The 26,333-nt window shown below is 44.1% G+C and overlaps 1 protein-coding gene across 1 annotated transcript in view; it reads left to right on the top strand.

Moving 5' to 3' along the window:
* The window catches only part of CDK6 (cyclin dependent kinase 6), a 919,339-nt gene extending 898,343 nt beyond the window's left edge, over positions 1–20,996 (top strand). The window contains exon 8 of the mRNA XM_053714045.1: positions 20,663–20,996. Coding sequence (XP_053570020.1) covers positions 20,663–20,815 — 153 coding nt within the window. The 3' untranslated portion in view covers positions 20,816–20,996. The remainder of the gene's footprint in view (positions 1–20,662) is intronic.
* The last annotated feature ends 5,337 nt before the right edge of the window (positions 20,997–26,333 follow it).

Raw genomic sequence — 26,333 nt, 5'->3', positions numbered from 1 at the left:
GCAGACTATCTCTTTTTGCGGGGGCCTAGAGGGGAAACATTACAGACCTTTGGGTCCTGGAGCTCGTCGCCTAGGGGTACAGGATAGGTTTCAAATCGTATCTGCCCAGAGGCAGGTTTCTTCTGTCAAACATCTCATCAAGACCAGAAAAGAGAGACGCCTTCCTGGGGTGTGTCCCAGTTCCTCCGGCAGAAAGAGGTCTGGGGTATTATTCAAACGTTTTCGTGGTCCCAAAGAAGGAGGGCACTTTTCGACCAATTCTGGACCTAAAGGCCCTAAACAAGTTATTGTCAGTCCCATCGTTCAAGATGGAGATGATCAGGTACATTTTGCCCCTGGTTCAAGAGGGGCAATTTATAACGACTATAAACCTGAAGGATGCTTACCTTCATGTTCCAATCTACAAGGATCACTTCAAATTTCTAAGGTTCGCCTTCCTGGACCAGCACTTCCAGTTTGTGGCCCTGGCGACCGCCCCAAGAGTCTTCACAAAGGTTTTGGGAGCTCTTCTCGCAGTAGCAAGAGCCAGAGGGATTGCAGTGGCTCTGTATCTGGACGATATCCTGATCCAGGCTTTATCCTACAGTCTGGCGGAGGATCATTTGAGAGTTCTCCTCCTTTTACTTCGGTCCCATGGGTGGAAGATTAACGAAGGAAAGAGTTCATTGGTCCCTAGCAACAGGGTGGAGTTCCTGGGTACGATACTAGATTCTTCTGCGTTGAAGATATTTCTGACAGACCAGAGTCGTTGCAAGCTTGCGTTCAACTGTCTAGCCCTGCAGACATCCTCCAGGGCATCTGTGGCATCTGTATGGAGGTAATCGGGCTCATGGTATCCAGCATAGATGTCATCCCCTTCACCAGGTTCCATCTCAGACCTCTTCAGCTGTGCATCTTGAAACAATGGAACGGCAATCATTCAGATTTGTCCCAACAGATATCTCTGGAAAGACCGGTGAGGGAGTCCCTGTCTTGGTGGGCCCGTCCGGGCCAGTTGTCTCAGGGGACTTCCTTCCTGAGACCATCCTGGGAGATTGTAACCACGGATGCGAGTCTATCTGGATGGGGAGCTGTTTGGGGTGCCAGAAAGGCACAAGGCAGATGGTCTCAAGAGGTATTGAGTCTACCTATACATATTCTGGAACTTTGAGCGATATTCAACACTCAGAAGGCTTGGCCCCCTCTGGGGTCGTCCCAACTCATCAGATTCCAATGGGACAGCATCACCTCAGTGGGCACCGGGGGGACGAGAAGCTCCCTAGCAATGAGGGAAGTATCTCGGATTCTGGATTGGGCAGAGACTCATAATTGTTTGCTCTCAGCGATCCACATTCCAGGTGTGGACAACTGGGAAGCGGATTTTCTGAGCAGACAGACGTTTCATCCAGGGGAATGGTCTCTCCACCCCGAGATGTTTGCGGAGATCTGCAGCAGATGGGGGACACCGGAAATAGATCTCATAGTGTCCAGACTCGATTGCAAGCTACCCAGATACGGGTCGCAATCCAGGGTTTCCCAGGCGGAACTGATAGACGCCTTGGCGGTACCCTGGGACTTCAACCTAATGTACATATTTCCAATGTTGCCTCTTCTACCTCGAGTAGTGGCCTGCATCACGCAGGAGCAAGTTTCAGCTATTCTGATTTCTCCATCGTGGCCATGGAGGACGTAGTTTGCGGATCTAGTGGCGATGTCATCATATCCGCCGTCGAAGTTACCTTGTCGCAAGGACCTGCTAGTTCAAGGTCCTTTTCTACATCAAAATCTTGATTCTCTGAGGCTGACTGCGTGGCGATTGAACGCCTAGTCTTAGCCAAAAGAGGTTTTTTGGAGAGAGTGATCAACACTCTTGTCCAGTCCAGGAAGCCGGTCACTAGACACATCTACCACAAGATGTGTAGGACCTACTTGTCCTGGTGTGTGGAACGAGGATATCCATGGCACACGGTCAAGGTATCCAGGATCTTGGCCTTTCTCCAGGATGGTCTGGATAAGGGTCTTGCCGCCAGTTCCCTAAGGGGACAGATCTCGGCTTTATCGGTACTGTTGTATAAGAAGCTTGCAGTGCTTCCTAACATTCAGTCCTTTGGTCAGGATCTGGTTAGAATTAGGCCGGTCTTCAGGAATCCGGCTCCTCCATGGAGCTTAAACTTGGTGCATAAGGTTTTGCAGAGGGCTCCGTTTGAGCCTATGCATGCCCTGGACATTAAGATTCTGTCATGGAAGGTCCTGTTGTTATTGGCTATTGCATCGGCACGCATAGTCTCTTAATTGGCAGCCTTACAATTTTAGCCTCCTTACTTAGTTTTTCATGCTGACAGAGCCGTTCTGCGAACCGGTTTGGGATTTCTTCCCAAGGTAGTGTTGAGTCGTAACATTAACCAGGAAATAGTGGTTCCTTCCTTGTGTCCTAACCCTTCCTCTTCGAAGGAGAGGTTACTTTATAATCTGGATGTGGTTCGAGCCTTGAAGTTTTATATTCAAGCCAAGACGGAGTACAGACAGACGTTGTCTTTATTCGTTGTGTACTCTGGAAGGCGCATGGGGCAGAGGGCCTCTGCAACTTCTCTATCCTTTTGGTTGATTAGTATGATCTATCTGGCTTATGAGAAAGGGGGACACAAGCCTCCTCAGAGGATTACGGCTCACTCGACTAGAGCTGTGGCCTCTTCTTGGGCCTTTAAGAATGAGGCTTCTATGGAGCAGATTTGTAAGGCGGCCACTTGGTCATCCTTACATATAGTTTTTGCTTCGGCGGAAGCAGCTTTTGGGAGAAAGGTTCTGCAGGCTGTTGTGCCCTCAGTATAGGGCCTCCTTGACCCTCTTGTTTTCTCCATTCAGTGTCCTTTAGAGCTTGAGTATTTGTTCTTACAAGTGATGAATGAAGCAGTGGACTCTCCTCCCCTTTAGATGGAAAACATAAATTATGCTTACGTGATAATTTCATTTCCATCAGGGAAGGGGGGGGGGGGAGTCCACTGCACTCGCCCGTTCTCTGGTGGGCGGACCTAAATTTATTTTTGTTCTTCTGGAACCATTTATACCCTGAAATTTCTCCTACTGTTCCTTGTTCCCTTGGCAGAATGACTTGGGGATGAGGGAAGTGAGGGAGGTATTTAAGCTTTTGGCTGGGGTGTCTTTGCCTCCTCCTGGTGGCCAGGTTTTAAATTCCGACAAGTGATGAATGAAGCAGTGGACTCTCCTCCCCATGATGGAAATGAAATTATCAGGTAAGCATAATTTATGTTTTTATACTTAGAATTACATTGTATGAATTATTTCACTATAACCCTAACTTATACCACTAAACCAAATATGGTTCACACTGTTTTATATGTCCAATTGAATGATTTAGCTTTCAATATATATAATGATTTATTACTGTTGTTTTGTATTTTAAACTGTTACGTATTGTACTATATTGTATTGTATATTGTAAATTAAGTCATTGGGGTATATTTATTAATGTGCGAGCAGACATGATACGATGTAGCGTATCATGTTCGCCGCACATTGATAAATGCCGACAGCATACGCTGTCGTCATTTATCATTGCACCAGCAGCTCTTGTGAACTGCTGGTGCAATGCCACCCCCTGCAGATTTGTGGCCACTAGCAGGGGGTGTCAACCCGATCGTATTTGATCGGGTTTGTGACAGACCCCTCTGTCAGTACTGGAAGGGTTAACTTTGTTCAGCTTTGAGAAACTATTTTCTGAAAACAGGTTTCCTGACATCAGCTATTGTTTACTGTAATTAAGTTTAAGTGATAAGCGTTCACATTGTTTAATCAGACTGCCAGGTGTCAAGAAGGACTCCCTTGTTTTCTTGTGTTTAATTGTTTATTTGGTTAAGTAATGCAATTCTATTGTATCCTGTAAAAGGGCGTCTTCCCTCTATCTAATGTACTATCTTCTTCCAACCCCCCATCTGGTCTCCTAGGGAGTGTCAACCAGGTGGGAGACTTGCATAAATACTGGGCATATAGCCCTTAATAAAACACATTCTGTTTTACCCTCAAGATGGAGCTTGGTCTCATGTTTGGGGGGAATTAACTGGGTTCATGTGTTGCTGATCCTGTACTCAGGGCATTTTTCATCTGGTATTAACCCTTGATATCCGGGTTATACCATAACAATTGGTGGCAAGCAACGGGATGGTCCTCATCGCCCAGAAGAGCAAGTACACATCCGGACCTAATGGAAATTCCGTATGAAAGGCTGAAAAGAGACACCCTTAAAGACCTGCTAGAACAAAGGGGCCAAAGACCCGCTAGAACAAAGGGGCCGACAGGCCAGTAGCCTCAGGAAGAGGGAGATTATTACAATACTGACCGAGATGGAGAAGGAACCAATGAGCCCAGCATATCAGACAGAACCCCCGAAGAAGCAAGCTTTGACCGGCGGTTAAAATAAGACTGGCACATTATGGCCCCAACCCGTCTGCCGAAATTATCGACCGGGTCATAGCAGCTGTGGAGGCCAACCTACTTCGCCAAAGCGGTGATGCAGCAACCCAAGTCACCGCAACCCCAGTGAAAAAAAGAAAAGTACATTTTGCAGCTTTTAAAAACTTTTTGGAAACAGAAGGAGAGATTGATGGATACCTTGCGGATTTTGAGAGGCAATGTGCCCTACACAAGGTACCCGCAGAGGACTGGGTCACGATACTATCCGGAAAATTATCCAGCCGGGCCAGCGAAGCTTTTCGGGCCATTCCAGATGAGGAAGTTGGGGATTATAATGCTGTAAAAGAGGCGCTGCTCTCCAGGTATGCGATTACACCGGAGGCATACAGGAGGCGGTTCAGAGACACTGTTAAACTAGCTGGAGATTCCTACGTTGAGTGGGCATGTAAGGTGCACCGCACAGCAGCTCATGGATGGCCGGGTGCCAAGCCGTATCTGGGGAAGAGGTGCTGCAGCTATTCCTGTTGGAACATTGCTTTGACAAGTTATCAGCAGGAGTTAGAGAGTGGGTTCGGGACCGTAAACCCTGCATGAAGCTGCTCGCCTGACAGATGAGTATACGGATGCCCGCAAACTGGACACTGCTACCACTAAGCCCCCTGCCAGAGTGGAGTACCGACCCACAGTCACCCCAGCAGCTACCAGTTACCAACCCCCGGCGCACCGCTCTACCACACCGCCTCCAGCCACTAACTATCCTCAGACAGCCCGGTTCAACTCACGGGACTACTCACAACCGATTCGGTGCTTTGGATGTAAGCAACTAGGGCACAAAAGACCAGAGTGTCCCCTAAACACAACGAAACAAGCACAGTCCTGGAGGAGACCCGCCGGCGGAAACCCACGTAACCCTCAGCCTGCTGCCCACTGCGTAGAGGAGTAAGAATGCTGGGGCATCCTACATGAAGCAGATCCCGTGCAAGCTGCCCACGGGGATAACCGACAACAGCACCGGCAACTGGTTAAAGTGAATGGGAAGGAGGTGAGTGGTCTACAAGATACTGGTGCTACCATGACCTTGCTCCAAAAGAACTTGGTGTCCGAGAACCAGCACACCGGAGACACTGTGGCTGTGAGGGTAGCAGGGGGCGCTGTGTTCCGTGTACCTGTTGCCCGGGTACATTTGAATTGGGGAGTGGGCGCTAGACATGTGAATGTGGGGGTCATGAAGGATTTGCCAGCTGATGTTCTCCTTGGAAATGACTTGGCCCCCCTTGTTTCTGCCTACGTTCCGATGGGTCCCGCTGATGTTAACCCTGTGACTACCCGTGCCCAGACCCGTGCCGCCGAGACCGACCCACCTGCTGCTGAGACCCAGGTAAGACTCTCTCCCCCGACGTGTACCCTAGATCAGGCCCCCTTAGGCTGGGATACCCCAGAGACGTACGGGAGGGAAGATCCGACCCTTCAGAAGTACAGGGCTAGGGCAGATGCTGGAGAAGAGGGGGTAGATGGGGAACGTTATGAGTGGTGGGGGATAGGCTATATAGAATCCCTAAACCTGCCCAGAAAAGTACTGCCCCTCCGCAGAATCGGCAGCTGGTGGTGCCTGCGAAATACCAGCAAGAGATTCTGCGGATTGGGCATGATGTACCATTAGCTGGCCATCTAGGGTCCCGCCACACAGCTCATAGGATCACCCAAAATTTCTTCTGGCCTAATTTTAACCGAGATGTGCGGGTATATTGTAGTACTTGTGACACCTGTCAACGGGTGGGTAAGCGGGGGGATCACCCAAAAGCTAGGCTTATGTCTATGCCTATCATTGGGGAACCCTTTTCCCGCATAGCCGTTGACATTGTGGGTCCACTGGCCAGAGCTAGTCCATCAGGTAAGAAGTATATTCTCACCGTGGTGGACTATGCCACTCGTTACCCAGAGGCAGTAGCACTGTCTAATATAGAGGCAGAGACAGTAGCTGATGCCCTGGTTAAGGTTTTTACTAGGGTCGGGTTCCCTAAGGAGATTCTCTCCGATCAGGGGACCCAGCCGGGTCTGCCGGAGTGTCCCACCAGGAGGGAGCCGTGTGACAGACCCCTCTGTCAGTACTGGAAGGGTTAACTTTGTTCAGCTTTGAGAAACTATTTTCTGAAAACAGGTTTCCTGACATCAGCTATTGTTTACTGTAATTAAGTTTAAGTGATAAGCGTTCACATTGTTTAATCAGACTGCCAGGTGTCAAGAAGGTCTCCCTTGTTTTCTTGTGTTTAATTGTTTATTTGGTTAAGTAATGCAATTCTATTGTATCCTGTAAAAGGGCATCTTCCCCCTATCTAATGTACTATCTTCTTCCAATCCCCCATCTGGTCTCCTAGGGAGTGTCAACCAGGTGGAAGACTTGCATAAATACTGGGCATATAGCCCTCAATAAAAAACATTCTGTTTTACCCTCAAGATGGAGCTTGGTCTCATGTTTGGGGGGAATTAACTGGGTTCATGTGTTGCTGATCCCGTATTCAGGGCATCTTTCATCTGGTATTAACCCTTGAAATCCGGGTTATACCATAACAGGGTTGTCTTCTGTCCGCCGGCTCAGAGCAGGCGGAAAAGTTATGGAGCAGCGGTTTTTAGACCGCTGCTTCATAACTTCTGTTTCCTGTGAGCCTGAAGGCTCCATACGGAGCTTGATAAATTGGCCTCATTGTCTATGAAGCCTGAATTTGTCTATATCTGCCTGCTTATATATCAATTCATTATAGTATTTCAGTAGTCTGTAAGCGATCAATCATTCCGCTATAATCCTGTAATATATATACTCCAGAAATTAAATCCAGCATATGTTTTTATTCCAACATATGACAAAATGGGAGGATACCACTTTAATAACAGTTTGAAGGTTAATAGCAGTTTGAAGGTTACACTGAATAAACAGTACTTGCAGAGTTTAGCAACAGGTTACCATGTAGTTTGAGAGATTCACAGAATAAACAGTACTTGCAGTGTTTGGCAACAGCCAATCAAGCACACAGAGAGGACTGCCGGAGCTTCCCAGCGGCCGAGTGTGACAGTGGATTCTGGTAAGATCATTTCAATTTTTACATAGGCTGAAAACGCTTGAAGACAGGGTCACAGTGTGGCTCCTTTTATCTTAATAGAATCATGAGTTAATATCTCCTGAGGGGGATTATTTAACAGTGGGGATTAATCAATTGTGATGCTTTGAATCTATGGTGCTTTATGTGTGAGATTTTATTGGGCTCATAGACTGTTATATGGCTGGAACGCACAGGTTTTTACTTTTTCTTTGAGCGTTGCGTAGCTTGGCGCGCTTTTTCTCGTGTCTTGCGCACCATGTGACCAGGTGTGGTCTCGCTTTCAATTCCTCTTTTCTGACCAAGCTGGCTGTCGGAGAATATGCTATTTCTCTGCATTGTCTGGGTCTAGGAGGTGGTGAGTGCCCCATCCATTGGGAGTATAAAGGTGCCGTTTTTTTTGAGAAATTAAGATTGTTTCTTTTCTGTGTCCTGCTGTCATTAGCTTAAACTATGGAGGATTCTGAAATATTAGAGGGTACTCCCTCTATTCCAAATAGTAATACCTGTTTATATTGTGGGGAGGCCTTGGTATGCTCCCCTCTCAACTATGTTCCACATTCCTTGACAACGTTATTAGGTCAAAGAAGGTTAACCCTTTTAGTACCACTGAGCCGTCCATCTCTGAGGTACATACCCAATATTCATCTCCTGCGCACGCAGCTTCCCGTAGCATGCTTAATCCTCCATCTGGAGGGGGCCTTTTACCATCAGATTTTACCGTGCAGTTAAAAACGGCGGTGTCTGAGGCCCTCAGTGCTTTACCTTGCCCTGCTAAGCGCAAGCAAAAGGTTAAACATAGATCTCCTGCCCCGGGTCATCATGTAATTTATTGGATTTAACTGCTCTGTCTCAGTTATCCGAGGATGAGTCGCACTCTAAGGCTTCAGAGGGTGAACTTTCTGGGAGGGAGTCTGTTGCCTCTAAGCCTCCTGCTGCGGAGGAACCAGCCTTTAGATTTAAGATTGAAAACTTAGGTTTTCTTCCAAGGGAGGTCCTGTCTACACTAGAGGTTACAGAGGCCAAGCTGCCTGATGAACCTTTGATTCCTAAGTTAGACAGAGTGTATGAGTACAGGGTAGTACCTTTAACTTTTCCTGTGCCTGTAAAGATGGTGAACATTATTAAAAACAAATGGGACAGAATTGGATCTTCCTTTTTCCCTTTCGTCTTCCTTTAAAAAATTATTCCCGGTGCCGGACTCTCAATTGGAGTTGTGGGGTTCCTTACCTAAGGTGGATGGCGCTATCACCACACTTGCCAAACGTACTACTATCCCACTTGAGGATAGCTCGTGGTTCAGAGAACCGATGGATAAGAAGATGGAAACTCTTCTAAGAAAGATGTTTCAACATACGGGATATATATTTCAACCGGCATCGGCTGTTGCTTCGGTTGCTGGAGCAGCTACCTACTGTTGCGACTCCTTATCGAAATTGATCAAGGTGGAGGTTCTCCTCGGCGTTATCCAGAAAAGAATTAAAGCCTTGAGAATTGCTAATTCTTTTATCTGTGATGCAAACATGCAGCTTATTCGCCTAAATGTTAAGGTTTCTGGCTTTTCGGTTCAGGCCCGTCGGGCACTGTGGCTGAATTTCTGGTCTGTGGATATGACTTCTAAGTCCAGACTTCTTTCCCTCCCCTTTAAGGGAAAGATTTTATTTGGTCTAGGCCTGAACTGCATTATCTCTACGGTTACAGGGAGCAAGGGTGCTTTCCTACTGCAAGATAAAAAGAGCAAGCCTAAGGGACAACAATCCTCTGCTAAGCCTGAGCAAATCAAGAGTACTTGGAAACCGGGTCAGTCCTGGAATAAGTCCAAGCCGAGGCAGAAGCCCGCATGGACAAAATCAGCATGAAGGGGCGCCCCTGATCCGGCTCAGGATCGTGTAGGGGGTAGACTAACACTTTTTTCAGACGCTTGGTTCAGGGACGTGCAGGATTCATGGGTCCTGAAGGTCATAACTCAGGGATACAAGATAGTTTTCAAATCTCTCCACCCAGTGGCAGATTTCTCCTCTCAAACCTGTCTTCCAGACCAGAAAAGAGGGAAGCCTTTTTGGGGTGCGTGTGCGGTATCTGTTCTCCTTATGAGTCATTGTCCCGGTGCCTATCTCAGAAAGAGGTTTGGAATACTATTCAAACCTTTTTGTGGTCCTAAAGAAGGAGGAAACTTCCCGCCCGATTCTGGACCTAAAGTGCTTAAGCAAATTTCTAAATGTCCCCTTGTTCAAGATGGAGACAATAAGGTCCATCCTTCCCTTAGTTCAGGACGGACAATTCATGACCACTATAGATCTGAAGGATGCTTACCTTCACGTTCCAATCCACAAGGACCACTTCCAGTTCCTAAGGTTTGTGTTCCTGGATCAGCACTTTCAGTTCATTGCACTTCCGTTTGGTATAGCTACGACTCCAAGGATTTTTATGAAGGTTCTAAGGGCTCTTCTAGCCGTTGCCAGAACCCAGGTATAGCAGTAGCTCCCTACTTGGACGATATTCTGGTACAAGCACCGTCTTTTCGTCTTGCGGAAGACCATTCAGAATCTCTTCTCTCTCTTCTTCGATCTCATGGTTGGAAGATAAACCTAGAAAAGTGTTCTCTTATACCAAGCACCAGGGTGGAATTCCTGGTTACTATAATAGACTCCATATCCATGAGGATATTTCTAACAGACCAGAGACGTTGCATGCTAGCTTCGGTATGTCTTGCCCTCCAGACCTCCTTAAGGCCCTCTGTGGCTCAGTGTATGGACCTGATTGGTCTCATGGTGTCCAGCATGGACATCATTACCTTTGCCAGGTTCCGTCTCAGACCGTTGCAAATGTGCATGCTGAAGCAGTGGAACGGCGATCATTCGGATCTGTCTCAACAGATTTCTCTGGACAACTGGTCGAGAGAATTGCTCTCTTGGTAGCTCTGTCCAGATCATCTGTACCGAGGGACATCCTTCTTAAGACCATCCTGGGAGATTGTGACTACGGACGTAAGTCTATCAGGATGGGGAGGTGTTTGGGGTGCCAAGAAGGCACAGGCCCTGTGGACTCAGGAGGAATGCTCCCTCCCGATCAACATTCTGGAACTTTGGGCAATCTTCAATGCTCTGAAGGCTTGGCCATTTCTGGGTTCGTCTCAGTTTATCAGATTCCAATAAGACAATATAACCTCGGTGGCTTACATCAACCATCAGGGTGGAGGGGGCCTTTTACCATCAGATTTTACCGTGCAGTTAAATACGGCGGTGTCTGAGGCCCTCAGTGCTTTACCTTGCCCTGCTAAGCGCAAGCAAAAGGTTAAACATAGCTCTCCTGCCCCGGGGTCATCATGTAATTTATTGGATTTAACTGCTCTGTCTCAGTTATCCGAGGATGAGTCGCACTCTAAGGCTTCAGAGGGTGAACTTTCTGGGATGGAGTCTGTTGCCTCTAAGCCTCTTGCTGCGCAGGAACCAGCCTTTAGATTTAAGATTGAACACTTAGGTTTTCTTCCAAGGGAGGTCCTGTCTACACTAGAGGTTACAGAGGCCAAGCTGCCTGATGAACCTTTGATTCCTAAGTTAGACAGAGTGTATGAGTACAGGGTAGTACCTTTAACTTTTCCTGTGCCTGTAAAGATGGTGAACATTATTAAAAACAAATGGGACAGAATTGGATCTTCCTTTTTCCCTTTCGTCTTCCTTTAAAAAATTATTCCCGGTGCCGGACTCTCAATTGGAGTTGTGGGGTTCCTTACCTAAGGTGGATGGCGCTATCACCACACTTGCCAAACGTACTACTATCCCACTTGAGGATAGCTCGTGGTTCAGAGAACCGATGGATAAGAAGATGGAAACTCTTCTAAGAAAGATGTTTCAACATACGGGATATATATTTCAACCGGCATCGGCTGTTGCTTCGGTTGCTGGAGCAGCTACCTACTGTTGCGACTCCTTATCGAAATTGATCAAGGTGGAGGTTCTCCTCGGCGTTATCCAGAAAAGAATTAAAGCCTTGAGAATTGCTAATTCTTTTATCTGTGATGCAAACATGCAGCTTATTCGCCTAAATGTTAAGGTTTCTGGCTTTTCGGTTCAGGCCCGTCGGGCACTGTGGCTGAATTTCTGGTCTGTGGATATGACTTCTAAGTCCAGACTTCTTTCCCTCCCCTTTAAGGGAAAGATTTTATTTGGTCTAGGCCTGAACTGCATTATCTCTACGGTTACAGGGAGCAAGGGTGCTTTCCTACTGCAAGATAAAAAGAGCAAGCCTAAGGGACAACAATCCTCTGCTAAGCCTGAGCAAATCAAGAGTACTTGGAAACCGGGTCAGTCCTGGAATAAGTCCAAGCCGAGGCAGAAGCCCGCATGGACAAAATCAGCATGAAGGGGCGCCCCTGATCCGGCTCAGGATCGTGTAGGGGGTAGACTAACACTTTTTTCAGACGCTTGGTTCAGGGACGTGCAGGATTCATGGGTCCTGAAGGTCATAACTCAGGGATACAAGATAGTTTTCAAATCTCTCCACCCAGTGGCAGATTTCTCCTCTCAAACCTGTCTTCCAGACCAGAAAAGAGGGAAGCCTTTTTGGGGTGCGTGTGCGGTATCTGTTCTCCTTATGAGTCATTGTCCCGGTGCCTATCTCAGAAAGAGGTTTGGAATACTATTCAAACCTTTTTGTGGTCCTAAAGAAGGAGGAAACTTCCCGCCCGATTCTGGACCTAAAGTGCTTAAGCAAATTTCTAAATGTCCCCTTGTTCAAGATGGAGACAATAAGGTCCATCCTTCCCTTAGTTCAGGACGGACAATTCATGACCACTATAGATCTGAAGGATGCTTACCTTCACGTTCCAATCCACAAGGACCACTTCCAGTTCCTAAGGTTTGTGTTCCTGGATCAGCACTTTCAGTTCATTGCACTTCCGTTTGGTATAGCTACGACTCCAAGGATTTTTATGAAGGTTCTAAGGGCTCTTCTAGCCGTTGCCAGAACCCAGGTATAGCAGTAGCTCCCTACTTGGACGATATTCTGGTACAAGCACCGTCTTTTCGTCTTGCGGAAGACCATTCAGAATCTCTTCTCTCTCTTCTTCGATCTCATGGTTGGAAGATAAACCTAGAAAAGTGTTCTCTTATACCAAGCACCAGGGTGGAATTCCTGGTTACTATAATAGACTCCATATCCATGAGGATATTTCTAACAGACCAGAGACGTTGCATGCTAGCTTCGGTATGTCTTGCCCTCCAGACCTCCTTAAGGCCCTCTGTGGCTCAGTGTATGGACCTGATTGGTCTCATGGTGTCCAGCATGGACATCATTACCTTTGCCAGGTTCCGTCTCAGACCGTTGCAAATGTGCATGCTGAAGCAGTGGAACGGCGATCATTCGGATCTGTCTCAACAGATTTCTCTGGACAACTGGTCGAGAGAATTGCTCTCTTGGTAGCTCTGTCCAGATCATCTGTACCGAGGGACATCCTTCTTAAGACCATCCTGGGAGATTGTGACTACGGACGTAAGTCTATCAGGATGGGGAGGTGTTTGGGGTGCCAAGAAGGCACAGGCCCTGTGGACTCAGGAGGAATGCTCCCTCCCGATCAACATTCTGGAACTTTGGGCAATCTTCAATGCTCTGAAGGCTTGGCCATTTCTGGGTTCGTCTCAGTTTATCAGATTCCAATAAGACAATATAACCTCGGTGGCTTACATCAACCATCAGGGTGGAGGGGGCCTTTTACCATCAGATTTTACCGTGCAGTTAAATACGGCGGTGTCTGAGGCCCTCAGTGCTTTACCTTGCCCTGCTAAGCGCAAGCAAAAGGTTAAACATAGCTCTCCTGCCCCGGGGTCATCATGTAATTTATTGGATTTAACTGCTCTGTCTCAGTTATCCGAGGATGAGTCGCACTCTAAGGCTTCAGAGGGTGAACTTTCTGGGATGGAGTCTGTTGCCTCTAAGCCTCTTGCTGCGGAGGAACCAGCCTTTAGATTTAAGATTGAACACTTAGGTTTTCTTCCAAGGGAGGTCCTGTCTACACTAGAGGTTACAGAGGCCAAGCTGCCTGATGAACCTTTGATTCCTAAGTTAGACAGAGTGTATGAGTACAGGGTAGTACCTTTAACTTTTCCTGTGCCTGTAAAGATGGTGAACATTATTAAAAACAAATGGGACAGAATTGGATCTTCCTTTTTCCCTTTCGTCTTCCTTTAAAAAATTATTCCCGGTGCCGGACTCTCAATTGGAGTTGTGGGGTTCCTTACCTAAGGTGGATGGCGCTATCACCACACTTGCCAAACGTACTACTATCCCACTTGAGGATAGCTCGTGGTTCAGAGAACCGATGGATAAGAAGATGGAAACTCTTCTAAGAAAGATGTTTCAACATACGGGATATATATTTCAACCGGCATCGGCTGTTGCTTCGGTTGCTGGAGCAGCTACCTACTGTTGCGACTCCTTATCGAAATTGATCAAGGTGGAGGTTCTCCTCGGCGTTATCCAGAAAAGAATTAAAGCCTTGAGAATTGCTAATTCTTTTATCTGTGATGCAAACATGCAGCTTATTCGCCTAAATGTTAAGGTTTCTGGCTTTTCGGTTCAGGCCCGTCGGGCACTGTGGCTGAATTTCTGGTCTGTGGATATGACTTCTAAGTCCAGACTTCTTTCCCTCCCCTTTAAGGGAAAGATTTTATTTGGTCTAGGCCTGAACTGCATTATCTCTACGGTTACAGGGAGCAAGGGTGCTTTCCTACTGCAAGATAAAAAGAGCAAGCCTAAGGGACAACAATCCTCTGCTAAGCCTGAGCAAATCAAGAGTACTTGGAAACCGGGTCAGTCCTGGAATAAGTCCAAGCCGAGGCAGAAGCCCGCATGGACAAAATCAGCATGAAGGGGCGCCCCTGATCCGGCTCAGGATCGTGTAGGGGGTAGACTAACACTTTTTTCAGACGCTTGGTTCAGGGACGTGCAGGATTCATGGGTCCTGAAGGTCATAACTCAGGGATACAAGATAGTTTTCAAATCTCTCCACCCAGTGGCAGATTTCTCCTCTCAAACCTGTCTTCCAGACCAGAAAAGAGGGAAGCCTTTTTGGGGTGCGTGTGCGGTATCTGTTCTCCTTATGAGTCATTGTCCCGGTGCCTATCTCAGAAAGAGGTTTGGAATACTATTCAAACCTTTTTGTGGTCCTAAAGAAGGAGGAAACTTCCCGCCCGATTCTGGACCTAAAGTGCTTAAGCAAATTTCTAAATGTCCCCTTGTTCAAGATGGAGACAATAAGGTCCATCCTTCCCTTAGTTCAGGACGGACAATTCATGACCACTATAGATCTGAAGGATGCTTACCTTCACGTTCCAATCCACAAGGACCACTTCCAGTTCCTAAGGTTTGTGTTCCTGGATCAGCACTTTCAGTTCATTGCACTTCCGTTTGGTATAGCTACGACTCCAAGGATTTTTATGAAGGTTCTAAGGGCTCTTCTAGCCGTTGCCAGAACCCAGGTATAGCAGTAGCTCCCTACTTGGACGATATTCTGGTACAAGCACCGTCTTTTCGTCTTGCGGAAGACCATTCAGAATCTCTTCTCTCTCTTCTTCGATCTCATGGTTGGAAGATAAACCTAGAAAAGTGTTCTCTTATACCAAGCACCAGGGTGGAATTCCTGGTTACTATAATAGACTCCATATCCATGAGGATATTTCTAACAGACCAGAGACGTTGCATGCTAGCTTCGGTATGTCTTGCCCTCCAGACCTCCTTAAGGCCCTCTGTGGCTCAGTGTATGGACCTGATTGGTCTCATGGTGTCCAGCATGGACATCATTACCTTTGCCAGGTTCCGTCTCAGACCGTTGCAAATGTGCATGCTGAAGCAGTGGAACGGCGATCATTCGGATCTGTCTCAACAGATTTCTCTGGACAACTGGTCGAGAGAATTGCTCTCTTGGTAGCTCTGTCCAGATCATCTGTACCGAGGGACATCCTTCTTAAGACCATCCTGGGAGATTGTGACTACGGACGTAAGTCTATCAGGATGGGGAGGTGTTTGGGGTGCCAAGAAGGCACAGGCCCTGTGGACTCAGGAGGAATGCTCCCTCCCGATCAACATTCTGGAACTTTGGGCAATCTTCAATGCTCTGAAGGCTTGGCCATTTCTGGGTTCGTCTCAGTTTATCAGATTCCAATAAGACAATATAACCTCGGTGGCTTACATCAACCATCAGGGTGGAGGGGGCCTTTTACCATCAGATTTTACCGTGCAGTTAAATACGGCGGTGTCTGAGGCCCTCAGTGCTTTACCTTGCCCTGCTAAGCGCAAGCAAAAGGTTAAACATAGCTCTCCTGCCCCGGGGTCATCATGTAATTTATTGGATTTAACTGCTCTGTCTCAGTTATCCGAGGATGAGTCGCACTCTAAGGCTTCAGAGGGTGAACTTTCTGGGATGGAGTCTGTTGCCTCTAAGCCTCTTGCTGCGGAGGAACCAGCCTTTAGATTTAAGATTGAACACTTAGGTTTTCTTCCAAGGGAGGTCCTGTCTACACTAGAGTTTCCAGAGGCCAAGCTGCCTGATGAACCTTTGATTCCTAAGTTAGACAGAGTGTATGAGTACAGGGTAGTACCTTTAACTTTTCCTGTGCCTGTAAAGATGGTGAACATTATTAAAAACGAATGGGACAGAATTGGATCTTCCTTTTCCCTTTCGTCTTCCTTTAAAAAATTATTCCCGGTCCCGGACTCTCAATTGGAGTTGTGGGGTTCCTTCCCTAAGGTGGATGGCGCTATCACCACACTTGCCAAACGTACTACTATCCCACTTGAGGATAGCTTGTGGTTCAGAGAACCGATGGATAAGAAGATGGAAACTCTTCTAAGAAAGATGATTCAACATACGGGATATTTATTTCAACCGGCAGCGGCTGTTGCCTCGGTTGTTGGAGCAGCTACCTACTGGTGCGACTCCTTATCGGAATTGATCAAGGTGGAGGTTCCCCTTGACGTTATCCAGGAAAGAATTAAAGCCTTGAGAATTGCTAATTCTTTTATCTGTGATGCAAACATGCAGCTTATTCGCCTAAATGCTAAGGTTTCTGGCTTTTCGGTTCAGGCCCGTCGGGCACTGTGGCTGAATTTCTGGTCTGCGGATATGACTTCTAAGTCCAGACTTCTTTCCCTCCCCTTTAAGGGAAAGATTTTATTTGGTCTAGGCCTGAACTTCATTATCTCTACGGTTACAGGGAGCAAGGGTGCTTTCCTACCGCAAGATAAAAAGAGCAAGTCTAAGAGACCGAGCAAATCAAGAGTACTTGGAAACCGGGTCAGTCCTGGAATAAGTCCAAGCCGAGGAAGAAGCCCGCATGGACAAAATCAGCATGAAGAGGCGGCCCCTGATCCGGCTCAGGATCGTGTAGGGGGCAGACTAACACTCTTTTCAGACACTTGGTTCAGGGACGTGCAGGATTCATGGGTCCTGGAGGTCATAACTCAGGGATACAAGATAGGTTTCAAATCTCTCCACCCAGGGGCAGATTTCTCCTCTCAAACCTGTCTTCCAGACCAGAAAAGAGGGAAGCCTTTTTGGGGTGCGTGTGCGGTATCTGTTCTCCTTATGAGTCATTGTCCCGGTGCCTATCTCAGAGAGAGGTTTGGAATGCTATTCAAACCTTTTTGTGGTCCTAAAGAAGGAGGAAACTTCCCGCCCGATTCTGGACCTAAAGTGCTTAAGCAAATTTCTAAATGTCCCCTCATTCAAGATGGAGACGATAAGGTCCATTCTTCCCTTAGTTCCGGATGGACAATTCATGACCACTATAGATCTGAAGGATGCTTACCTTCACGTTCCAATCCACAAGGACCACTTCCAGTTCCTAAGGTTTGTGTTCCTGGATCAGCACTTTCAGTGCATTGCACTTCCGTTTGGTCTAGCTACGACTCCAAGGATTTTTACGAAGGTTCTAAGGGCTCTTCTAGCCATTGCCAGAACCCGGGTATAGCAGTAGCTCCCTACTTGGACGATATTCTGGTACAAGCACCGTCTTTTCGTCTGGCGGAAGACCATTCAAAATCTCTTCTCTCTCTTCTTCGATCTCATGGTTGGAAGATAAACCTAGAAAAGTGTTCTCTTATACCAAGCACCAGGGTGGAATTCCTGGTTACTACAATAGACTCCATATCCATGAGGATATTTCTAACAGACCAGAGACGATGCATGCTAGCTTCGGTATGTCTTGCCCTCCAGACCTCTTTAAGGCTCTCTGTGGCTCAGTGTATGGACGTGATTGGTCTCATGGTGTCCAGCATGGACATCATTACCTTTGCCAGGTTCCGTCTCAGACCGTTGCAAATGTGCATGCTGAGGCAGTGGAACGGCGATCATTTGGATCTGTCTCAACAGATTTCTCTGGACAACTGGTCGAGAGAATTGCTCTCTTGGTAGCTCTGTCCAGATCATCTGTACCGAGGGACATCCTTCTTAAGACCATCCTGGGAGATTGTGACTACGGACGCAAGTCTATCAGGATGGGGAGGTGTTTGGGGTGCCAAGAAGGCACAGGGCCTGTGGACTCAGGAGGAATGCTCCCTCCCGATCAACATTCTGGAAATTTGGGCAATCTTCAATGCTCTGAAGGCTTGGCCATTTCTGGGTTTGTCTCAGATTCCAATAAGACAATATAACCTCGGTGGCTTACATCAACCATCAGGGTGGAACGAGAACCTCCCTAGCAATGAGGGAAGTATCTTGGATTCTGGCGTGGGCGGAGGCCCACAGCTGTTTGCTGTCACCGATCTACATTCCGGGTGTGGACAACTGGGAAGCGGATTTTCTCAGCAGACAATCCTTTCACCTGGGGGAATAGTCTCTCCATCCCGAAGTGTTTGCGGAGATATGCAACAGATGGGGGACGCCAGAAATAGATCTCATGGAGTCCCGTCTCAGTACCAAGCTACCCAGATATGAGTTAATGTCCAGGGATCATCAGGCGGAGCTAATAGATGCAATAGCAGTGCCTTGGAGGTCTAATAGATGCATTAGCAGTGCCTTCGAGGTTCAGTCTGATTTACCTTTTCCCTTCCTTGTGTAGTGGCCCGCATCAAGCAGGAGCAGGCATCCGTGATACTGATTGCTCCATCATGGCCGCAAAGGATGTGGTTCGCGGATCTGGTGGGGATGTCATCATCTCCTCCGTGGAAGTTACCTTGTCGCAGGGAACTGCTGGAACAAGGTCCTTTTTTTATATATATATATATATATTTTTATTGAGGTTCTTTTCAAGGCAAACAAATAGTAGTTGTCAATACACAATATAAAGAAAAAATTATTACAGAGTAGGCTACCAAAACAAATCAGATAAATGCACTGTATAGTTAAATGACAAGTTACAATTTCAATACGAACAATATTTGCCGCTCAGACTATATACCCACTGTATGATTTAAGAGGCCACTCTTGGACCACATAAAGTTGCGGTAAATAATATATAGTAGGTAAACATGAATGTGAGGGGACTACTCTTGGACCCCAAGTAAAGGAAGGAACAAGGTCCTTTTGTTCATCAAAATCTAGATTCTCTAAGGCTGACTGCGTGGAGGTTGAACGCTTAGTCCTAGCCAAGAGAGGTTTTTCTGAGTTATTGATACTCTCATTCAAGCTTGTAAACCAGTTAACCAGTTACTTATCGCATCTATCATAAGGTGTGGAGAACCTACTTATTCTGGTGTGAAGAGCGTGGATTTCCCTGGCATAAAGTTAAGGTGGCTAGGATCCTATCATTTCTCCAGGATGGACAGATTTCGGCCCTGTCTGTTTTGCTGCACAAGAGGCTCACTGAGCTTCCGGATGTACAGTCCTTTGTTAAGGCTCTGATTAGGATCACCTGTGTTTAGATCTAAGGCTCCTTCTTCGAGTCTAAATCATGTTCTTAAGGTTTTGCAACGGGCTCCGTTTGAGTCTATGCATGAAATTGACATTAAATTGTTGCCCTGAAAGGTTGTTTTTCTACTGGTTATTGCTTCTGTGCGCAGAGTATCTGAGATTGCGGCCTTGCAATGTGAGCCTCCTTATCTGGTGTTCCATTCTGATAAGGTTGTCCTACGTACTAAATTAGGTTTCCTTCCTAAGGTCGTGTCAGACTGCAACATCAATCAAGAGTTTGTGGTTCCTTCCTTGTGCCCCAATCTTTCTTCTTTAAAGGAACGTTTGCTTGACGTGGTTCGCGCCTTAAAGTTCTATCTTCAGGCTACTAAGGATTTTAGACAAACTTCTTCCTTGTATGTTGTCTATTCTGGGAAGCGTAAGGGTCAGAAGGTCTCTTCGACTAATTTAATTTTTTGGTTAAGGAGTGTTACCCGCTTTTGCTCAGAGGATTATGGCTCATTATACTAGAGCAGTGACTTCCTCTTGGGCCTTTAAGAACGAGCTCAGATTTGTAAGTCGGCTACCTGGTCTTCCTTACATACTTTTTCTAAATTTTACAAGTTTGATGTTTTTGCTTCGGCTGAAGCAGCTTTTGGGAGAAAGGTTTTGCAGGCTGTGGTGCCCTCAGATTAGGGTCCGCCTCTCTTTTTGTCCCGTTATCATTCAGTGCCCTCTAAAACTTGGGTATAAGTTTCCCAAAAGTAAGGAATGATGCCTTGGACTCTCCTTATATTAAGAAGGAAAACATAAATTATGCTTACCAGATAATTTCATTTCCTTCTGTATAAGGAGAGTCCACAGCCCCCGCCCGTGTTCTCCGATGGGCGGCCCTCTAAATTATATTTTTTCTTCTGGCACCATTTATACTCTGATATTTCTTCTACTGTTCCTTGTTCCCTTGGCAGAATGACTGGGGGATGGGGATAGTGGGAGAGGTATTTAAGCCTTTGGCTGGGGTGTCTTTGCTTCCTTCTGGTGGCCAGGTTCGGTATTTCCCAACAATAAGGAATGATGCCGTGGACTCTCCTTATACAGAAGGAAATGGAATTATATATTTCCATACAAGAGGTGGTAAATATTTGATACCTTAGGTACTTACATTGTGGGTGTGTGAGTATATATATATATATATATATATATATACACACACACACATTTATTTTCAAAGGTTCTCTTCTGTTTTCTTTTTTTTCTCTTGGTGGAAAAAATTCCTGTGGACACCCATGACAGACAGATCTATCTAATAGTGTGTTTGTTTATTTTGTTTTTTTCTTAGAAATGCCTAACATTCAATCCAGCAAAGCGTACAACAGCATACAGTGCTCTGTCTCACCATTACTTCCACGATTTACAGAAACGCAAAGACAGTCTGGACTCTCACAGGCCTTGCAACCAGAAAACGGCTGATGAAAACACACCTGGAACTTAGCCTGCTTGAAACAAGTCTACATATTGATAACACAGGGCTGCCAAACAGACCTCGTTCATCATATTGCCCTCTACTGAACCCTTTATAATCCTACAAAAAAATAATTTTATAAAATCAATGCAAAACCAATGCAGCTTTACCTGTTTTCTGGGTTACCGACAATTAAATTCAATGCTGCTGATTTTTCTGCTGCCTTTTTATTCTAATTTAAGCTGCCCATAGAGTAAGCCAGCCAAGACGGGATAAACTCTTTATCTACAGCTGCTAAAGCCTGAGGGGTACCTAAATTTGCCTTTTGTAATGAACTTTTTATTCCTAATGATATTGTTAAAAGTTATTACTTGAGTGAAATCGTTTCAAATGACTTGTGGTTTTTCGAAGGCTTCACGTCAAAATTTGGCTTGGGGGAAACATTTGTCAAAAATGGAATGGCTTGTAGTCTGTGCGAAACGGAATAATTTGATGGTTTCAACTGTTTAAAAATGTGTAATGCGTCTTCTAAAAGACTAAAAAAATGCATATAATGCGCACATGAAATGTGTCTGACACATACTTAAAACTTTACCATAGGAAATGAAATAGAAAATGAATGGTTGACCTTCAGATAAAATACAAAAAAAGCTCAGTCATTACTTAACTTTAAAAAGTAAATTTAAGGTGCTATATTAGTGCTAAAATGTAGTGTAAATAACATCACAACATTAAAATGCAATATATCCCACCAGGGAGATCCTCACCAAAGATGAAGTTAATATCCCTAGATTCTTCATCAAAAATATATAAATAATATCTTTTTATTTGTACATTTTTAAAGGGACATGAAAGTGAAAAAATTATTTTACCTCTAAAAAAAAACTTTATTTTTTTTTGGTTAAATTTGTTATATTTTTTAATTTTAGTTTTTTTTTATTTAAAGTTTCTGTTCTGAATAAAAGCACTTTTTTGTCCCTGCCGACCACATGTCCCTGGAGGTTTCATGTATATCCCCCATGGATACTGCAGTGATAGTTGTAAGAAATCATGCATTTCTAATGGTTTCAATTTGTATTTAAACAGCCTTGACGCAACTTTTTTTTATTTATTTTTAATGAAAAAATAAATACTTAATTGCTGCTCTTTAATATGAATGATACACATTTGCCTTTCATGTTCCTTTAAAGAGACAGTAAATGTTATTTGCAACAAATGTCCATAGTATTTACTCACCTCAGTACTTCCATTTCAGGGGTACCCAACTGTAAAATTTGCTAGTTTAATATTATAATTTATTTATTTTTAATATTGAATTTTATTACATTTTCATAGAACAGTTACAACATTGCAAGCTAAATAAGTAACATCACAAAACAGATAGCGAAACACAATGCAATCTTCTAAGAGTAGCAGACAATATTTCACATGACCATCACAATAATATTTACATGCATATACAATACACAGTAATAGGGTACAAGAGAGTCTTACGAATAAATGCTACTATAAACCTTGTAGCTCGGTTTTTATAAATTATTGGTGGAGAAAAAGTATAAAAGCTGTTTTATTAATAAAGTTGCCATATAGTCATCCCAAATAAATGTAATTGAACAGTAGACAACCATTTTTTTTACTATGGAGCAGCAATATTTTTCTAAATTTTATATTACAAATTGTAATCAAAAGTAGCTCTGCAGCCATTCAGCAAGGCCACCCAACACCCATTTTCTTGTTGATCCCCCACCAGAGAGTCACACATGCTTAGGTTTTAACATCAGCACTGGTGTCAGAGCTGCTTTTGATTCAAATTGTCCATTTTTTTAAAAAAACTAATTTTGCAGTTAGGTACCCCTAAAACAGAAGTACTGGGGTGAGTAAATACTATGGAGCTTGTTTAGTGTCCCTTTAAATATATCCTTTGATAAGTCAGTAAATAATGATGTTATTGATGTGACAGCTGTTGGCGTCCTAAATCAGAAATTCTTGTAAATATATTCCAATATATGTTCATTATACAAACTCACCATAATATTACCAATATGAACATGAATAGTTATGGATTCACATCACATGATCTAGGCAAACACAAAACAAACATCAGGTGACCGATGAAGACAAACATCATGTGACCATTTTAATATGTTTTGCTTAACCATTTTTCACTGAATTGCTGCACAGGGTATTTGTCTGCATTGGATTCTATGGGGCCCGTGGATGGAGCTTGAGGGCCCGTGTTTCTGGCGAGCCTGCAGGCTCGCCAGAAACACCAGTTATGAAGCAGCGGTCTTGCTCTCCACATTCAAATTGCTCTCCACATTCAGCGAGGTCTGTCGGACCTGATCCGCACTGTCGGATCAGGTTCGACATACCTTTGTTAAATAGGCCCCTCTGCATAAAGATGCTTCAACACTGAAGACACATTGTAGGGATTTGTGATGAATGTTTTGAATTTTATGGGTTAAACAAATATTCATTTTGCTGCAAAACAAGTATGTCATTGTTTAAAGAAGTCTGAAAATGGGCAAAAAGTCCCATATATTAACATAGCTCTACCTGGATAATTGCTTGCTGCTTAGTGCACATATAACTCTAATGATAGTCATTGGAGAAATGAATGCATTTGCAAAAATGTATCAAACTTCCTGCAATAATTTGATATTTGTACAGTTTGGCTCAGAATAATAATTTTCTTGAATGTGGTTTATTGACAACTTATTAGATATACTAAATGTTTTCTTAAAATGCATTGTAGCTAAAATGTAATCTTATTATAGAAATTCTCAAATGAGATTTTGTTTTGTTATTTTAGAGTTTTTGTGTTCAGGATAGCCATCAGTATATTTGCTGTTCACACTGGTGGAATGCACAGTTCTACCTCTTGCTTTCTGTTGCAAAAAAGGATTTCTGCAAGTACATTTCAATAATCCTAACAGTTTGTTTTTTTATTAATCACCAGATGTTAACATTTTCATTATCATTTTGTGGATGTCGTCAAAGCTAGAATTACACGTTAAAGGGATATGAAACCCCAAATAGTTTCTTTCATGATTCAGATAGAGTTATAAAACATTTTTTTATCTTTTATTAAAAAGCAGGGACAAAAGCTTAAGAGCTGGTGTTCTATCAGATTTTTCTCCTTTGTCAGAATCTGCTACCTCTGACTGCGCATGCTCTGTATTACGTAATCGCACTTCACATATGTTAAATAGAATGTGTGGAATGCAAATATGTAAATCAGCAGCATGCACACTCAGAGGTAGCAAATTCTGACAAGGAAGCTGTACTGTCAGGTTTTGCTATACAAACAGACAATGTCCAGCACAATGTGATTCAGCTGTGGTGCAAAACAGTCAGGTTCTACAGCATAACCTCCCAGAAAACACGACTGTAACTTCCAAAAGACAGCAGCACTCACCAGTCTTATTCAGATGTTCATATATTTATTGGAATCTCCCAAATGTACAAAAAAATCAACATTTCGGGCCTGTTGCCCTTAGTCATGTCATGATTTTCCTGCCCAATAAATGTGCACATGCACTATTCGATTGCTTGTCATGGTGAGGAGGAAAAAGGCTACAATTAAAGCATGTCCTTTAAAGGGACACTAAACCCAAATGTTTTATTTCATGATTCAGATAGAGCATGCAATTTTAAGCAACTTTCTAATTTACTCCTATTATCATTTTTTTTCATTCTCTTGCTATCTTTATTTGAAAAGCAAGACTGTAAGTTTAGAAGCCGGCCCATTTTTGGTTCACAAACTGGGTTGTGCTTGCTGATTGGTGGCTAAATGCACCCACAAGTGCTGTCCAGTGTCCTGAGCCAAACATTGTCTGGCTCCTTAGCTTAGATGCATTCTTTTTCAAATAAAGATAACAAGAGAATGAAGAACAAATGATAATATGAGTAAATTAGAAAGTTGCTTAAAAATGCCTGCTCTATCTGAATCATGAAAGAAAAAAATGTGGGTTTAGTATCCCTTTAAGGTGGAATTATATCCTGGCTGAGGTTACACATATTCTCCCCTCCCCCTTTCCTCACCCCAGGCTTCATCCACACATCGCTTCTGTTGAGATTTAACCCCATGCAGTGCCACAACATAGCAGGTGCAGTACATCACTTTTATAAGCGATCGAACAGCGCATGAGTGCATTTATTGGGCAGCAAAATCTGACAGGAGAGCTTCCCTGTTAGAATCTGCTTCCTCTGAGTGCACATGCCACTGATTTACATAATGACATTCCACACATTACTATTTAACATATGTGGAGTGTGATTGAGTAATACAGAGCATGAGCAGTCAAAGGTAGCAGCTTCTGATAAAGGATCAAAATCTCATAGAACACCAGCCCATTTCTGGAGCACTATATTGCAGCAATTTTGCAAGAGCACTAGGTGGCAGCACTATTTCCTGTCATGTAGTGCACCAGATGCCTACCTAGGTATCTCTTCAACACAGAATATCATGGGAGCAAAGCAAATGTCATAATTGAAGTAAATTGGAAACTTTTTTTAAAATGGTCTGCTCTCTCTGAATCACAAGTTTTGGGTTTCATATCCCTTTACAATTACTGCTTTAAAGCTATTTTCCTTTGAATACATTGGCATAGCTTTTAATACTCAGGTTAATTTTAAATATCATTTTAAGGGGTAAATATAGTTAAAGGGATAATACTCATATGCTAAATCACTTGAAACTGATGCAGTATAACTGTAAAAAGCTGACAGGAAAATATCACCTGAGCATCTCTATGTAAAAAAAGGAAGATATTTTACCTCACAATCTCCTCAGCTCAGCAGAGTAAGTTCTGTGTAAAAAGTTATACTCAGCTGCTTCCAGCTGTAGGTTAAAAAATGAAGAAATGAACAGCAGCCAATCAGCATCAGCAGTGCTGAGGTCAAGAACTCTTTTACTGTGATCTCATGAGATTTGACCTATCTCTCATGAAATTTCATAGTAAACTTCCTTAAACTGAATAGGGAAATAAGATGAGTGTGCACGAAAGCTCACCCCCTTAGCTGTCCCGGGACAGACATACTGATTTGCTGCTTAGAAGTCCTTTACAATGGGATGTGGCTACTGAGGAACTATTGAGGTAAAATATCTTTCTTTTTTACATAGAGATGTTCAGGTGATATTTTCTAGTCAGCTTTTTAGAGCTATGCTGCATCACTTTCAAGTGTTTCAACATTTGGGTATCATGGCCCTTTAATTAAAAGAAACTTGTTTTAAATATATATTTTTTTTTAGGCAAAAAATATTGTTGTAAACCGCATCAAACATCTGTAATACTTTCAAATAGTCTGTTTGGAAGATGTTTGGGGAAATAGTTGCAAAAAAAGCTGCTTTAAAAGGGACATTGTAGTTATTTTTTTTCTAAAAGAGGGCATTTCAAAATGTATTTTATTTTTTTAACTTCATGTTCCTGACCTGAATAAAGTTATGCTTTCTTGTCATACTTGTAAAGGTTTGTCCATCTCCACCAGTAAAGCAGAATCATTGTTCCTTATCAACCAATAAGGATTAGTAGGAAATACTAAACAT

The sequence above is a fragment of the Bombina bombina genome, chromosome 5, assembly GCF_027579735.1.
Source record: "Bombina bombina isolate aBomBom1 chromosome 5, aBomBom1.pri, whole genome shotgun sequence".
Lineage (NCBI taxonomy): Eukaryota > Metazoa > Chordata > Amphibia > Anura > Bombinatoridae > Bombina > Bombina bombina.
The sequence above is the reverse complement of the archived record's forward strand: the minus strand, read 5'-3'. Positions and strand labels throughout refer to the sequence as shown.